At 38.6% G+C, this 16,448-nt stretch overlaps 1 protein-coding gene across 2 annotated transcripts in view; it reads right to left on the reverse strand.

Moving 5' to 3' along the window:
- Positions 1-16,448, reverse strand: part of ACSS3 (acyl-CoA synthetase short chain family member 3) — a 153,407-nt gene that overhangs the window by 100,802 nt on the left and 36,157 nt on the right. For both annotated transcript variants that reach the window (XM_032346903.1, XM_032346904.1), the window contains exons 3-4: positions 5,104-5,292; positions 543-677 (exon numbers count right to left, since the gene is read on the reverse strand). In XM_032346903.1, coding sequence (XP_032202794.1) covers positions 543-677; positions 5,104-5,292 — 324 coding nt within the window. The remainder of the gene's footprint in view (positions 1-542; positions 678-5,103; positions 5,293-16,448) is intronic.

Genomic DNA, 16,448 nt, shown 5'->3' on the forward strand with positions numbered 1-16,448 from the left:
AAATACAAATTAATCCTACCACTCCACAAGGCAGGAGAGCTCAGGGATCAAGTGATCAGAGGGCGCTGTGTTCAGACCATGACCCTGACACTCAGTACCTGGGCACATTGTTTTATCTCTTCTCACTGGATTTCTCTCACATAAAATAGGAGTAATGCTCATAAGTTATCAGGGAGATTTTCTAAACTTCTCACTAGTAGAGAATCAAGGATCAAATGGTAAGCAGTCAGTGAGTGAATGTTAGTATTATCATGATTATTACAATTTAAATTGATACATGACACTACAATAGACTATGCACAGAACCCAATTCATTAACATTACATATTATTATATGTGTTTCAATCTTTTTGTTTTAAGCTAGTTTTTTTTTCATAAAGACAGAAAACATCATTCATACTTTTTTTCTTTTTGCAAAAATGGTGATATGCAGGAAGTATATGTAATTGTTTATAAATCTAGTGTTTCTTTCACATGGGCAAGACTATAATGATCCTTAGCACATCACCATAAGCAAGCACCAGATTCACTATTCCTATTACCATATTTGGACGATTATAAATGAGCACATTATCTGGTTTGTGTTGTCCCAATCTCAGTGCTTCTTCTAGGAGGGGGATGTATTCTACTCTTCTTCCAGGTTCAATCCCAAATGATGCTGTAACAACCACCTTGGGCTACAATGGAAAAAGCACAGTAATTGAGAAAGTTGAGCAGTTGATTAAGGTAAGTATAATATTTCAGGTGCAGGCTGGCAATTTAACATTCAACAAGAAGTGCTGTAATGATTCTGTTCTCTATTGAGTAAATGGCCTGAAAACAATAAACCCTTTGTAAATGTTGTAGACCTATAACTTCCACAGAGATCTTGCTTACCTGCTCCAAACTTTCCACTCAGTGATGCTTTGGGCCAATAAGTATGAGCTATTTAAAAATACTTCCCAAAGAATTCATGAGGCCACGCAGAATTGCCCTGAGCTGGTGACATGCAACGCTAGGGGCCCCGCACTAACCGAGGCCCCCATACTGGCTCGTCTGTGCTGAGGTTGTAGTATTTCTTAGGTGGGAAGGGTCAGCCTATTGCTACTTAGGAAGGGTTACTACATTTTTTTATGTCAGCATCTTTGCTTAAATGTGACCACAAAAAAAGAGGGAGATCTGAATCTCTGATTTATTTTTTTTCTTTTATGATTCTTTTCTCTTTCTAAATACATTCATTTTTGCCACATACTGCACTTGTAACTTTGTTGTATTTTTCTTAAAAGGGCCCCCAAATGATTTAAGCTTCAAACCCCACAGAGCCTAAACCTGTCACTAAGTTACATCTGGAACTTTTCTTGACCTGACAACTTGCTAGTCCTTCTTCAAGATATACTAAGGTGTAGCCAAAAGGTGTCCCGGGGGGGAGCTGAAGAAGTCAGGGTTAATGTCCATTCTGGGCAGGCCTCAGGTGCCCAACTGTAGTGAAAATGTTCCCTCACACCTGCAAAGGACGCTCCCCAAGACCAAATTTGGATCTCATTTATCTCTGAGTCTTCTATTCCTGGTCCAATGCTCGTCATACCATAAGCTCTGAATAAATGTTTCTGGAACGGAACCAAAATCCTCATTAATTTGCAGAAACAAACATGTCTTTATCCTTTTAAGTACACTACTTCTTCACCAAGAAATGGTGAAGCAAAGGAGGCAGATAATAAATTATTCAGGAGACAGATAATCAATCCATGATAGTGCATCTATTCCTGAATTCTGATTTCTAGTTATGATGCATTTCATCTAGGAAAGGTTTATATTATACCAAGTATATGCATATATCACACTGTCTGATTTTTTAATATTATTTAATATTCATGGAGCTGAAACTCAGTGCAGGTACATAGCTTGCCCCAGGTCATAAGTGGTGGAATCAGAAAGAGGGCTACTTCTGTCTGCTTACAGAACCTTTCCCTTCCCGCTGTATCAGGCTGACTTTTAAAAGAAAAGACAAAGAAAAGAAAAGAAAAACAAGTCTTGCTTCCTTTTATTATATTTTTAAAGACCCGACATTTAAGTAGAGTTCACATTTTAATATCTATAATACTCACAAAAATAATTCTAGACAACATTCCCTAAGATTAGAATTCAGAATAAATGAAAGTAAGTTCCATATCAAATTAAAAATATATATAGAATATATCAAAGCTTGAATAATTTAATAAAGTCAAAATTAGACTCTTTCCCTCAAAAAGAATCCTTTCTACATTTCTATTCAACAGCCTTTTACTGGAGATTTTATTTGATCTAAGCCAACTTGTTAGGATACTGTACAGTCTTTCCATTTTCATCTGTTAAAATAAAGCTTTTTCTTGAGGTAATTTATTTGAAAATCAGGACATCAAAATCATTCCTGATTTCAACTATTCATTCTATCCAAGTATCTCAGATATATATCTCCATCTTCTCACCTTTAATTTGACCTGCTCAATGGTCATGCTCATAAGTATGTACAAGGAATAAGTATATTCCAAGTAAATATATACACTTATACACTCCTTAGAAGGGTGTGTGTGTGTGTGTGTGTGTGTGTGTTGATGCAGGGAACAAAGGCAGAAGAAAAACTATTAAATTTCCTATAGTCCGTTGACAAGTCCTTGAAACAGAGTGATATTCCTCTAGGAACTCAGCTGTCTCAATATTAATAGTCCATTAAGGACAAGAGGCAATCTTAGCCTGATCCCCAGAATCCTGTATGTTTACTTTAACATATAAAAATTCCTTTGGAGGGGCACCTGGTTGGCTCAGTGGGTTAAGACTCTGCCTTCAGCTTGGGTCATGGTTTCAGGGTCTGGGGACTAAGCCCTGCCATCAGGCTCTCTTCTCAGTGGGGAGCCTGCTTCTCCGCCACTCTCTCTGCCTGCTGCTCTGCCTACCTGTGATCTGTCAAATAAATAAATAAAATCTTAAAAAAAAAAAAATTTCTTTGGAAACTTCCTCCATCTCTACCCCCCAAGATACATGTTGGCAATCATCCCATCAATACACATCTGAAGAGTCTCATGACATTTTTTTTCCTAAACAGTAACAAATGCTCTTTTCCTAACAATAGCAGCCCCTTCAGGATCCTATTTTGTTTCCAAAACACCTGGGAGGCTATGCTCTCCCTAAACACCTCCCAACTTGAAAGTATACCATTGGCCGCTCCTCATGAACCCAGGGCAGCTCTTTCTGCCCACAGGTCCTGTCCACGTGCTTTAATAAAAGCACCATTTTGCCCCAAAGATGTCTCAAGAATTCTTTCTTGGTCCTTGGCTTCAAACCCAAATGTCTTTCCCACAACGTGTGTGATGAATAAAAACACAGCCGGTGATACATAGTACACATTTTATAAATCCTCATTTTTATGTATCTCGATTACCCCACATCATACAATTTCCTTAAAAAGGAAAGAATGCATATACTACATCTCATACTTTTATCCAAATGGTGTTTAGGATTTCTAGAGCTAAAATGCTGGCGTCTACAGCTTCCTCAGAGGAGCCCCCAGTTGCCCACTGGTCTCCAGGTTAGTGACTATTTCCCCCCAATTTACCTTCATAAGCACTGACTCAACCTGTTTGAAAAAGAGAGAAGAAAAATCTATCCAGTTAGTCCACAAACCAGCTCCCCAGTTCTAACACCTGATCTAACCCACTTCTATTACCAGATGAAGTCAGATGTGCAAACCCTCACTCTCTGCCTTGCACCCAAGGGACCCTCAGTCCATATTCGCTCCCTTGTTAGGAAGGTCTCATCTCCGGCTTGTGAAACTCTGAAGGTCAACCATCTGTCATTTCCATAATGACCTCCCTTCCTTAATCAGCCCGCCGCGATTACTGTGTTGCAATCGCCCATTACTTCTCAGACAGAGGACAGGCCAATGGGTCTTATCGCAGCCTCTCTCCTCCCTCCGGCTCACATCATATTGCAACATCTGCCTCCTCTTAGCCTTGCTTAAAACAAGACACCCACCTGCCAGAAACCTTGATGAGTCAAGGTCTACAGGACTCAGTTCAGACAAAACTGCCTCTGCAAGCTCGCCACCTCTCCCTCTTCAGCCCCCTCTGTCTCTTCCCTGTCCTCCAAATGAATTTTACCCATTTCCAGCCCAGGCCAGAATCATATTCTTTTTCTCTCCTTTTGGATCCCACAGCATCATTCTCTTCAACTGGCTGAATCTTAGCCAAGATCTAACTCAAATCTCGACTCCAGAAAGTCTGCCTCAGCCACTCCAACTAAAAGAAGTGACTCCTTCTAACTCAGGGGTCTGTAACAATGGGTGAGAGCCAGACGCCGGACACAGCACGTGTCTGTTGAGTTTTCTAGGGACACGGTCATGTCCTCTGCTTACACTGCGTCAGGCTGCTTAATTGTAATAACACCAGTAGCCACCTGTAACCCATAATGCCTGAAATAGTCACTGTCTGTAACTTACCTGAAAAAAGTTGGCGGATTCCTGCTCTACATTCATAAGCGAATGATAGCTAACTTGTTTTTACTAAGTACTAAATACTGGGCACTGTGTTAAATGCTTTCAGTTGACTATCTCAATGATTATTTCACAACAGCCTTATCAAGTTTGTTATTCGAGTACCCCCATTTAAACATGCAATCCGCCCCTCCCCAATACCCCTCTTCACCACTATGCTTGTACTACCATTCCCAGAACTATGTATGTTTTAAAGCAACCATGTGTTCCATCCACTTGGTAAGTAATTATCCAGTACTATCCAGGATAGTACCTGGCATGTAGTAGGAAGTTAATATGTTAATGAATAAATTGGTTATCAGTTATTTTCCTTGTATGTATTATACATCCCCAATAGACGGCAAGCTAACTTGAAAGGTATGCACCTAATCTTGTATTTTATAATCCTCATAGCACCTAGCAAGATGTTTTTTACATAACATTGACCCCAAAGTATATTTCTGGTTAATGTATATATGCCAAAGAAAAACACACATTTTAAGTATCCCATTTGAAAGGAGGATCTCATAACTACAGATCATTCTTGGGTGATTCATTCACAGATAAATATGGCTGCACTGTATGTAGCTACTACTGATTTCTCCAAATAAAGCACTTACCTTTGCATGATCAATACGACTACTTAGTTCTTTGGAGGCAAATCCCCCAAATATGAGACTGTGGATGGCTCCTATCCTTGCACACGCCAGCATGGTATACATCGCCTGTGGGATCATGGGCATGTAGATAACCACGGTGTCACCTTTCTTGACACCATGCTTGACCAAAACACCAGCCAGCTTAGAGACCTAGAACAAAATCATCACATCAGCAGTGTTTTCTGTGTTATTTCACTAAATTTCTAAGTTAAGATACTAACACTAGAAGATGATCTCCATCTTGGTAGTGGTTCAAAGAAGCCTGAGTAACACATATTTGAGGATGATGTAAGCTTAGAGAGTAGTAGTAATAAAAGCCACCCGTATTACAATGACTGACTATAAACCAACTTACTATTATTATGCCATATCAACTCTGTGGCTTAAATTTCCTTAATTATCCATTCAGCAACATAGTTACTGAACAACTATGATGTACCAGACATTGTGTTTCAAGTCGGGAACACAACAATGAAAAACGGAGATACAGATATGTCCCTGTGGAGCTTTTATTCTAAAGGGGAAATCTGTCCAGTGAACAGAAAAGTAACATAATGGCAAATGTGGGTATATGTTGGTTTAACTGTTGAAAAAGAAGTATGTGTTAGGAAAGAAACCATTATCGAACACTTAAAAGCTAAATCAGACAGATTGTGTTATTATTACTCCTATGTTAGAAACATGGTAACTGAGACTCAGATATAACAAATAGCTAATCTGGGACCAGAGAGAGAGTAAATGATGCAGCCAGGAAACCATCACAAGTCTTTGAACCTCATATTCTTTGTCCTTTCTGCTGCCTGAAGCCAATAATTTTTTTCTTTATAGTTTTTTAATACTAATTATCTATGCAAACTGATGGCCCTCTATCTTGAGATCAAAGACATAAATTTCTTTCTACTTTTGACCTACGTTTTGGGGACCAAAACAGACTGTATAAAATATGCTTAGACCTAACTGAATAAGAAGTTCAACATCCTTTCATTTAAAAAAAATGTATATTTTTTTTAATTTTTTTTAAAGATTTATTTATTTATTTATTTGACAGACAGAGATCTCAAGCAGGCAGAGAGGCAGATAGAGAAAGAGAAGGAAGCAGGCTCCCTGCTGAGCAGAGAGCCCGATGTGGGGCTCGATCCCAGGACCCTGGGATCATGACCTGAGCCGAAGGCAGAGGCTTTAACCCACTGAGCCACCCAGGCGCCCCTAAAAAATGTATATTGAGCACATGTATATGGCAGACATTGTTTTCTGATACATCCGTAAACAAAACAAGAAAAAGATCTCTATCCTCAGAGAGCTTATGTTTCAGCAGACTGAATACTTACAATAATCATAAGTTAATTATGTATTATGTTAAAAGGTAGTCAATACTTTGTGGGGAGCGGGAGTAGAACAAAGTAAAGGGACTGAGAATGTGGGGGATAGGATTCTCAACGGGATGGGGATGGAAGACCTCACTAAGAAAGTGGCATTTCAGGGGCACCTGGGTGGCTCAGCAGGTTAACTTCTGCCTTTGGCTCAGGTTATGATCTCAGGGTCCTGGGCTCGAGCCCCCACGGCATCACCTCAGGCTTTCTGCTCAGCAGGGAGCCTACTTCCCTCTCCCCCTCTCTGCCTACTTGGGATCTCTGTAAAATAAATAAATAAAATCTTTTAAAAAAAAAGTGGCATTTCAGCAAGGACATGTACATGTTAAGAATAAGTGGATATCCAGGAGTACGCTCTTTCAGGCAGAGAGACCCCCAGTACAAAGGTGTGAGGGGGATCATCTGTGATGTGATGGAGTAAACGCAAGGAGAGCAGGGAGTTGGAACAGAAAGGACAAGGGAGAAAGTGCTCATAGATCAGGTCCCAGAGCTAAAGAAAGGGCCCATGCGGGTCCAATGGGCCGTGGGAAGGACTATGGCTTGCCCTGGGGTGTGGCTGTTTGAGATGATGAACAGAGGAGGCCTGAGACAAGGAAGTGGGCCACAGGGCTATTTACAGATCCTTTCATTTCATTCTGCCTCTCCTACTTTTTCAGCAAGTTCAAAGAACTTGGAACCCTGATCATTCTTCCTTTTTCTCTTTATTCACTTCCTCTGTACAGATGGGGAAAGATGTGTGTGTCCAAAGTTAAGGGCTCTGATGAAAGATAGGAAGTCACAAACAACTCTCTTAGTGTTTTGCTTTCCCCGATCTGCACCTGCTAATTTAGTGCTAGTTTTTAAGAACTCAAAGCTGCCCAGCCGAAAATTATGAGAAAGATATACCGAAGCAATATAAATCATCTACTTAAATTCTATGTGGAGGTCAAGACCAAGAAAAACACTGGAAAGTTATATTCAAACCCTCGGGGTGCGATCCCTGTAGAAAGGGGCCAGGCTCTGTGATCATATCGCTGGGTGTCCTGTTGAAGGTACAGAGTGAGGAGAGACCAATGAGAAGAGTTTGCCCTATTTACAGCTATAACTTCAGCATCTTGAATGGTGTCTATTGTTGAATAAGAATGACCTTCATCCAAGACCCAATCTAGCAGTAACTCTATATTCCAGTCTTCGTAAGGCTGCTGGAAGATGCCCCAAAACTTTTCTGTCCTCTGAAAGAAATGATATCGATGAATTCAAGAACTTTTTTGGGAAAAAAAAAAAAAAAGATTTCAAAATGACCAAATGCAACCCCAAGATGTATTTAAGTGGGAGTCCTGTCACACCTTTAAAAAAAATAGGGAGCCAACATATTAAAATTAGGGGACTTCATATACAAATCTAGATTTCCAGGTTCTCCTGAAAAATTGTAAAGTCTAGCACCACTGGACCTCTGTTGTTGAATGACAGCAATCAATTAAACCTGATGTCAGTGACTAGGCTGAACTCACCATTCCCTGGGACCATTAATCACAGAGCATAAATTCTTCCTTCCATCCTGAGTTTAAAACATATTCTGCTACATCTTGCTTATTTTATGTTTATGCTATGGGAGCATAGTCCTATAACCATAAATGACGTGATATATACTGATAATGAATTTTTTTCCCCACCCATTTCTCGCATTTATATTATCTGCTTGGCTCAGGCATCTGAACTGTGAACCACTTCCTTGTAGACAATTAGTAAATTAGGCTGCACCAGGGCTACAAAACCACTAGATGGCGTCCCTTTGGCCTTGTTAACCCTGCTTTTTGCCGCCACTCAATGTTTTGATACTGTGCTAATAACCACATCAGAGCTGCCATGGAAAAAAAGTTTTACATGATCAGAAGAGAAAATTTCTTTTTCAGTAGTGTCCAGGGATAAATGTCACTCCAGGAAAAGTTTACACTGTAAACTGTATATTACATACATATATGAAATTATATATTTATGTCTATATATGTGAATGAAGTTGTATGGGAAAACATTTCTAGTGAGACTTCTAATAAACAGGTATATAAAAAAAATTAGCTCATAGCAAGACAAATAAATGGACACTGGTTTGATATGAAATATGTGGTAATATTTCATTAAAAAATGTTTCTTACTAACATTATATCTAGAGATAAGCAATACAGGAGCCCTAGAACAGAATACTGAAGTCTTGATTCAGACACAAATAAAATCATTTCGAAAATAAGTGTAGGCAACAGCAAACAAGAAGAGGAAAAAATCTAGAAATCCCAGCCATCTGAGAGTCCATAATCACTCGAAGAAAGGTGCTATGAAACTTCAACACAAAGGGCAATTCAATTATTGCTATTTCATGGGTCATCTTGTTTTTACTGACTTCCAGTTGGAAAATTATCAAAGAGAAGGAAATTCGAGGTTATTTTTGTTCATTGTTAATATTCTTATCCTACCATAGATATTTGAATGTAAATTTATAATTTCTATCGCTATCCAAAGAGAAAATAGTTAACATGTATCTTGTATAATCTACAGTTTCTCAACCAAAGGAAATGTTAAGTTGTATCATTCACATAATCCATATTCATCTTTTATCTTCTCAAGACTGTTTTTTATCAACAACTTAATCACTTTCTATCACTCACACACCACTAAATTGGTTTTCCATCTAATGTCAAGGGTGGTACATCTAATATGAAATCACGGTCAGGCCATGCCTCTGTTAGCAGGAGGGTAACTAAGCCGTGAAGGAAGCCCAAAAAAACAAAAACAAAATGAATGTACACATTCATTTAGATACAACACTATTTGCTTCTTCCTAGTAGAGACTATTTGAATGGACCATTTGTTTAATAGCTAATTTAGGGGGCATCTGGGTGGCTCAGTCGTTAAGCATCTGCCTTCGGCCCAGGTCATGCTCCTGGGGTCCTGAGAGTGAGCCCCACATTGGGGTCCCTGCTCAGTGAGGAGTCTGCGTCTCCCTCTCCTTCTCCATCTCCCACTCCCCTGCTTCTGTTCTCTGTCTCACTCTCTCAAATAAATAAAATCTTAAAAAAAAAAAAGAAATCTAATTTAAAGCCATTCAAATGTATAAGTATCCTGTCATTGATTCAACTTATACAGTATGTATATGCATATATCCTGCAGTCAAGTTTGCAGATGCAAAATAGGAAGATATAGTCCTTAAAGTAAAGAAATGCAGAGTCCAGGAAAAAGGACATATATAAATAGTAATGACAAAATAAGAAAATGTAACAACAGATATTTATGTTATATGAAACTGTATACACATAGATTTGATTTTTTTTATAGATTTGGTTTAAATATAACACACACGTTTCGATACATGCAAAAACTTAAATTTTAAAATTATAAAATGAAAACTTATCAGTATAAACAGTAAAAAAAAAATTTAATAAATCTTGTATGTATTCATTCTGCAAAATCTTCATTCAAAAGCAGTCCTTAGGTTAGTATAATTTCATGATCAAATGTTTTTGACACAAATATTAAATGTTAGGTGAAATTGACCAAAGACTATGTTCTGTGGAGTAAATTAGCACTTGCTTCACAAACAGCCAAATGTCTCCTAAAGAAAAGCATGTTTGTATGAAAGATAGTGCTGGTGTCCAAATTATAGTAAAAAGATAATAATTATAGGCAATTTCAGGGCCATGTCAAAGAAAATTATATGAAAGAGAAAACGAGAGGAAGCATGTTCTCAAGCTGCAATGATGTCCCACCGCACATCCTGGTCGAATCACCCATAGAAAATATAATCAATTTAAAAACCAATTACAGTATCTGAAGAAGCAGTCTTCTTTTCCTAAAATTCTACTTGAAAAATAGAAACCTTCCCATGGTGTTCTATATAAAAACACCTTGAAAGATGGGGAGCAAACAGGGAATTTGCAGGTGGCTCTTCAATGAAAGGTTGAATCAGACTTTTCTAAAACCCACTAAGGATAGCCAGTGATCCTAGATAAAGACGCAAATGTGGAATAGCTTCCACAAGCACAGAGGGATGCCATCCTTTAACTGTCCGCATGCAAGCAAATGTTGTTATTGCTGAGGAGATTTAAGCTACGAGATGCCTATTCATTTCTCTCCTGGACCATTTGTCATCTCCTGGTTTCTAATCTTGCCCACTATAGTTTCTTCTTCAGAGAAACCAAAGTGATGGAGTGTCCCATCATACTTTGAATAAAATATAGTCTTGGGGTGCCTGGATGGCTCAGTTGGTAGGGGTCTGCCTTCAGCTTAGGTAATGATCTCAGAGTCCTGGGATCGAGCCCCATGACAGACTGTCTGCCCAGTGGGGAGCCTGCTTCTCCATCTCCCTGTGCCCCTCCCCACTGTTCATGCTCTCTCTTGTTCTCTCACTCTCTCTAATAAATAAATAAATAAATAAATAAATAAATAAATAAATTTTTAAGAGATATAGTCCTTACAATGGTGCACAAGGTCCTACAGGATCTGTCTCGTGGACACTCCCCAATTTCATCTTCTTCCTCTTTCTTCTCATTGCTAAACTCTTGGTAGCCCCCGGATGGCCCAAGTTTGCTCTTGTTCTAGAGCCTGCCTGACCTGATTTTCACTCAAATGGGCACATGGTTCTCTCCCAGTGTCCATTTGGGTCTGTGTCACTGAGTCATCTCCTTGGTAACAAACAAGTTACAAACATCTCCTTGGTAAGAAAGCAAGTAGTTTTGTCTGACGAACATATCTAAAATGGCAGCCCAAGTCACCTGTAGCATCATATTTTCCTTCATTTATATTGTATAAGTTTTCACTTAAGTTGTATTATCCTTTTATTCGTAATTTATCTCACTAATCAGAATACAATTTTCCTATGAGGAAAGATTATATCATTCACCCTATAGTCTATGATGCCCACAATAGTGCCAAATATTTATCAGGTGTCCCAAAAGTACGTTTGAATAAATACACTGACTCCAGCATCATTCGAGTCCAGAATAATGAATTCAAAACACATCTGTTTTGACATCTTTCTAAAAGGTCAGAGGTCAGCCACCCTGAAAATAAGACAAATCATCTACTAAGAACCTATCAACAGGGGCGCCTGGGTGGCTCAGTAGGTTAAGCTTCTGCCTTCGACTCAGGTCATGATCCCGGGGTCCTGGGATCAAGCCCCACATCAGGCTCTCTGCTCAGCAGGGAGCCTGCTTCCCTTCCTCTCTCTCTGCCTGACTCTCTGCCTACTTGTGATCTCCCTCTGTCAAATAAATAAATAAAAATCTTTATTAAAAAAAAAACCTATCAACGAATGATTAAAAAATTAATTAATTAAGTGAATGAAGTATCAAAGCCATGGACCCGAATTTCAGGTTTCCAAGAAAGCCAAGGTAAATGCTTTAAGAAGAGTTTTAGGTGAGGCAGGCTATAAACCTTCATAGTCAGGCAATAAACTAAAACAAGATTCTCACAGCATTAAAAAATAAAAATACCCTGTGGGACCCCTGGGTGGCGCAGTTGACTAAGCGTCTGACTCCTGGTTTCCATTCAGGTGGTGATCTCGGGGGGGGGGGGGGGGGGGGGGTCCTGAGATGAGCCCCCTGTAGGGTTCTGCATTCAGCCAGGAGTCTGCTTCAGATTCCCCCTCCCTCTCCTTCTGCCCCTGCTGCTCATGCTCTCTCTCTCTCTCTCTCTCTCTCTCTCTCTCAAATAAATAAAATAATAAAATTTTTGAAAAATTATAAAGATAGAAATAAAATAAATAAAAAATGAAAATTCTCCAATGAATTGGGAAAAAAGCACAATGCAGAGCAGACAAGCAATGTTTTTGGAAATAATTATTTCTCTCAGACAAGGATTAGATTTTTCTTTCCTTTTTAATAGATGAGTAACTGTTCTTTTTTCATTAATCCATTCAGTAAACAATATGAGCTTATGCTATAAAGGCCTGTATTAGACACCATGTTGATAAATAAATAAATAAATAAATAAATAAAATATTACCCATATCCTCAAGGAATAGTACTCTGGTCAAGAAATACACTAATAAGTAGTATAAAAGCAATTATAAGTAGTATAATAAGTAGTATAAAAAGTAAAAAAAAGTAGTATATGAGTAGTATAAAAAGTATATATAAAAATAAACTTATGTATGGAGAAAGCGTCCTGGACTTCAAATCATGGAGAAATAGCTTCTGGCATAAAGGGAAGTAAAAAGAAGTGAGTTTACACTTCAAACAATCTCGAAAAATCTGGCTGAAAAAATTCAAGGGGACTGGTTGTCTTGTTGTTATTCTGAGTTTATGCTTAGACATTTTTATTTTGAATGCATGACTCTAAACATGGGGAAAAGGAAGCTAACAAATATTAAATGTTGCTTTCTTGTTTAATCTATTCCTTCCTACAGTATCTATTAAATTGGTTTAATACTTGTTTTCTTTACATGTATTCTCAGAATCTAATCTAATTTACAATTTATTCAGTTGAGAAGTTAGTCAAAACAGAGTTTTAGCTATAATTTTGGTAAAAATTTAAATCAGTAGTTGGTGCCTACTCATCTATAATTTCAAATGAAATACAAATATGTCTGTCTGCTAAAATATATTTTACAACATGGCATTATACAAAATAGTTCCCCAAAATAATAAGGCTTACGGGGAAATAAGGTTGAGCTAGGACTCAAAAATCAACATAACTGGAGCTCTTTAACATTAGTAAAAATACTATGACAGCATCATGTTTCAATGATCAGTTACGGCTTTAAACAGTGGGACTCAATGCTTCCTGTTCTATGATATTCTGCTGCAGGGCATTCACTTCCAAATTTCCTTGCAAAGAAGGACTAGTCAAAATAGCAGTGTAGATTACGTAGCAATATCATTAATTATTTTTTTTAAAACAGAAGAATATCTTCTTAGCTTTAAATTCTCAAAAACCACTTAACTCATCACTCATGCACTAAAGGATCTTCATTTTTTTTTTTCTTATGGTTTTCAGATTTGGATAAGGTGTTCTCTTTAAATTGTGAGAAAGGCACTTCTCCACCTGCTAACAAGGCAACAATCCAATAGGAAAATGAATGGGCAAAAGATATGAATGGGCACTTTAAAAAAGTGGAACAAATGGCCAAGAAACACAGGAAAAAGGAGCTCAAGTTCAGTAGTTACTAGGAAAAAGCAAATTAAAACCATAATGCAGTATCACCACACATTCACCAGAAAGGCCCAAATTTAAAAAAAAAAAAAGATTTGAGATTCTCAGGGCACCTGGGTGGCTCACTTGGTTAAATGGCTGCCTTCCACTCAAGTCATGATCCCAGAGTTCTGGGATCAAGCCTCAGGGCAGGCCCCCTGCTCAGCGGGAAGCCTGCTTCTCCCTCTCCCTCTGCTGCTCCCCCTGCTCGTGTGCTTTCTCTCTCTCATTCTCTGTCAAATAAATAAATAAAATTAAAATTAAAAAAGACTTGGGATTCTCAATACCAACTGTTGATAACTGGCATTCTCATACACCGCAACTGGGAATGTAAACTGGTAAAACCAGTTTGGAAAACTGTTCCGTGAAAGAATCTCAGACACAAAAAGTTGAATAGAAAAGCCAGACACAAATGAGAACACTCTACTACTCAATTTATACAAAGTTCACAGACAAGTAAATGCCATCAGGGATGGTGTGTAAGGATCTAAATAATAATCCCCTAAAGGCTGAAGGAGAAATGACAAAAATGAAGCAATAACGCATGCTTCCGGGGGCTGGGGATAGTCTGTCTCCTGATCTGGTTATGTGGGCGTGTTCTGTTTGTGAAAAATCTAACAAGCGTTCCATCAGGCTCTCTGTACTAACCTGAATGTATATGACATTTCATTCTAAGTTTAAAAAATGGCATGCTAGGAAAAAAACCTACACAAAGCACTGTAAATTCAATCTCATACCAGCGTCGTTCACCTACTCACCGAGCATGGAGAAGGTAATTCCCCTTTTAGAGATAATACCTTGTAGCAGAGCTGACTGTCGTACAACTCAAGTTTTCATTGCCTATTCAAGAAGTTTAAAGAAAACGAAGCATATGCACGCTTATATCCCTTCACCTCAACAATGCAATGACTGGCAGGGCTGAATTTCTGCGTGTTGTGGTTTTTACATTTTAGGTTCTTGCTTAAGAAAATGCTGATGATGTGACAGACAAAGAAATATCAGATTATCTTACCCTGACAAGAGTTCTGAAAAGATGGAATTCAGACTTTGAAAAGAGCATCCTAAAGGGCAGAGTTGGAGGAAAGACTTCTCATGGGACATGGCCTTTGACTTCAGAGTAATTTTCTCCTCCAAATTATTCAACCTCAACCTTCATAATTACAACTACCAGCATAATTATATTTCAAATAATTACCTTCAGTGGAGATGACAGACATTTTCAGTTTGAATTAAATCAGGAAAATTTAGCACACACTGGATGTCATCAGTTTTCCATATATTCATGAAAATTTCTCAAATGCTTTATAGAGCTCACATTTTTATTTTGCAAATAAATAAATAAAAATTCACAATGGAGCATCTGCCTTTGGCTCAGGGTCATGACCTCAGGGTCCCAGGATCAAGCCCCACATTGGGTTCCATGCTCAGTGGGGAGTCTGCTTCTTCCTCTTCCCCCTGCTCATGCTCCCTCTTGTGTTATCTCTGTCTCTCTCTCAAATAAATAAATAAAATCTTTAAAAAAATAATTTAAAAATTAAAAAAAAATTTTTTTTTTTTTTTTGACAGAGCACTAGTAGGTAGAGAGGCAGGCAGAGAGAGAGGAAGGGAAGCAGGCTCCCCACCAAAGCAGAGAGCCTAATGTGTGACTAGATCCCAGGACCCCGGGATCATGACCTGAGCCAAAAGGCAGTGGATTAACCCATTGAGCCACCCAGGTGCCCTAAATTTAAAAATTTTTAAAAATCACAACTGTTTGAATACCAAGGAAAGCAAACTTTGGAGGTACACTCAAAATGAAATTGGAGAAAATAAATTTAAAGTAAGAATTTCTAAAAACGATGAACAGTATGTATAATATATACATCCAAATACAAACATAAACTCACACACTAGCCTTTATTTCACTGCTAGAACCACTAACTTGTAAAGAACTACCAAGAGGAGAACACACACACTTGTCCTGGGATACAGATCTGAGTTGCAAGTGTGGAAGATTCATGGAGGAAATATTCATCTTGAACTTCCAAGCCAACTGTAAATAAGTTACAATTCTTCGCGGGTAGTAAGAGGTCAGAATTTACTTAGAAAGAAACTCATGTTATATTACTGATATAATTCAAAGATAAGATGTTCCCACACTGAAGGAACTTAGAGTCATTTAGAAATTTTAAATCATATTTCCTTCATGCATTCCTTCATCATTCAATACATGCTCACTAGGCACCAGTCCCCACTCTGTGAACAGAACAAAAGCCCTTCCCTCAAGGAAAGTACATCCTAGAAGAGAAAACAACACAAAAGAAGTTAGCTAAGTAAAAGAAAAACAATGGTACTGAGTAATAAATGGCAAAATTGAAAAGAAAGCAGAAAAGCGAGGTCTGAAGTGGTGTGGATGTGGGAGCATTTTTATTTACTATGGCTAGGGAAAATCTCATCCAGCTCCCATGGAAAATAACATCCAGCTACCATGAACCGTAAGATACCTGGAGGAAACACTATCTCAAGCAGAAGGCAGCTAAGTACAAAGGCTTTAAGTTAGGAGTGGAGTGAGCTGAAAGTTATATGCAGGAGGCAGTGGTCTGGGGTGTACAGTGCATGGGGCTGGGGTGTGCGGTTCATGGGTCTGGGGTCCATGATGCATTGGGGCTAGGTGTGCAGTGTGTGGGACCGGGATGTGCAGTGCAGTGGGGCCAGGGTATGCAGTGCAGTGGGGCCAGGATATACAGTGCATGAGGCCGGGGTGCACGGTGCAGTGGGGCTAGGTGTGCAGTGTGT

This window comes from Mustela erminea, chromosome 6 (genome assembly GCF_009829155.1).
Source record: "Mustela erminea isolate mMusErm1 chromosome 6, mMusErm1.Pri, whole genome shotgun sequence".
NCBI classification, from domain to species: Eukaryota; Metazoa; Chordata; class Mammalia; order Carnivora; family Mustelidae; genus Mustela; species Mustela erminea.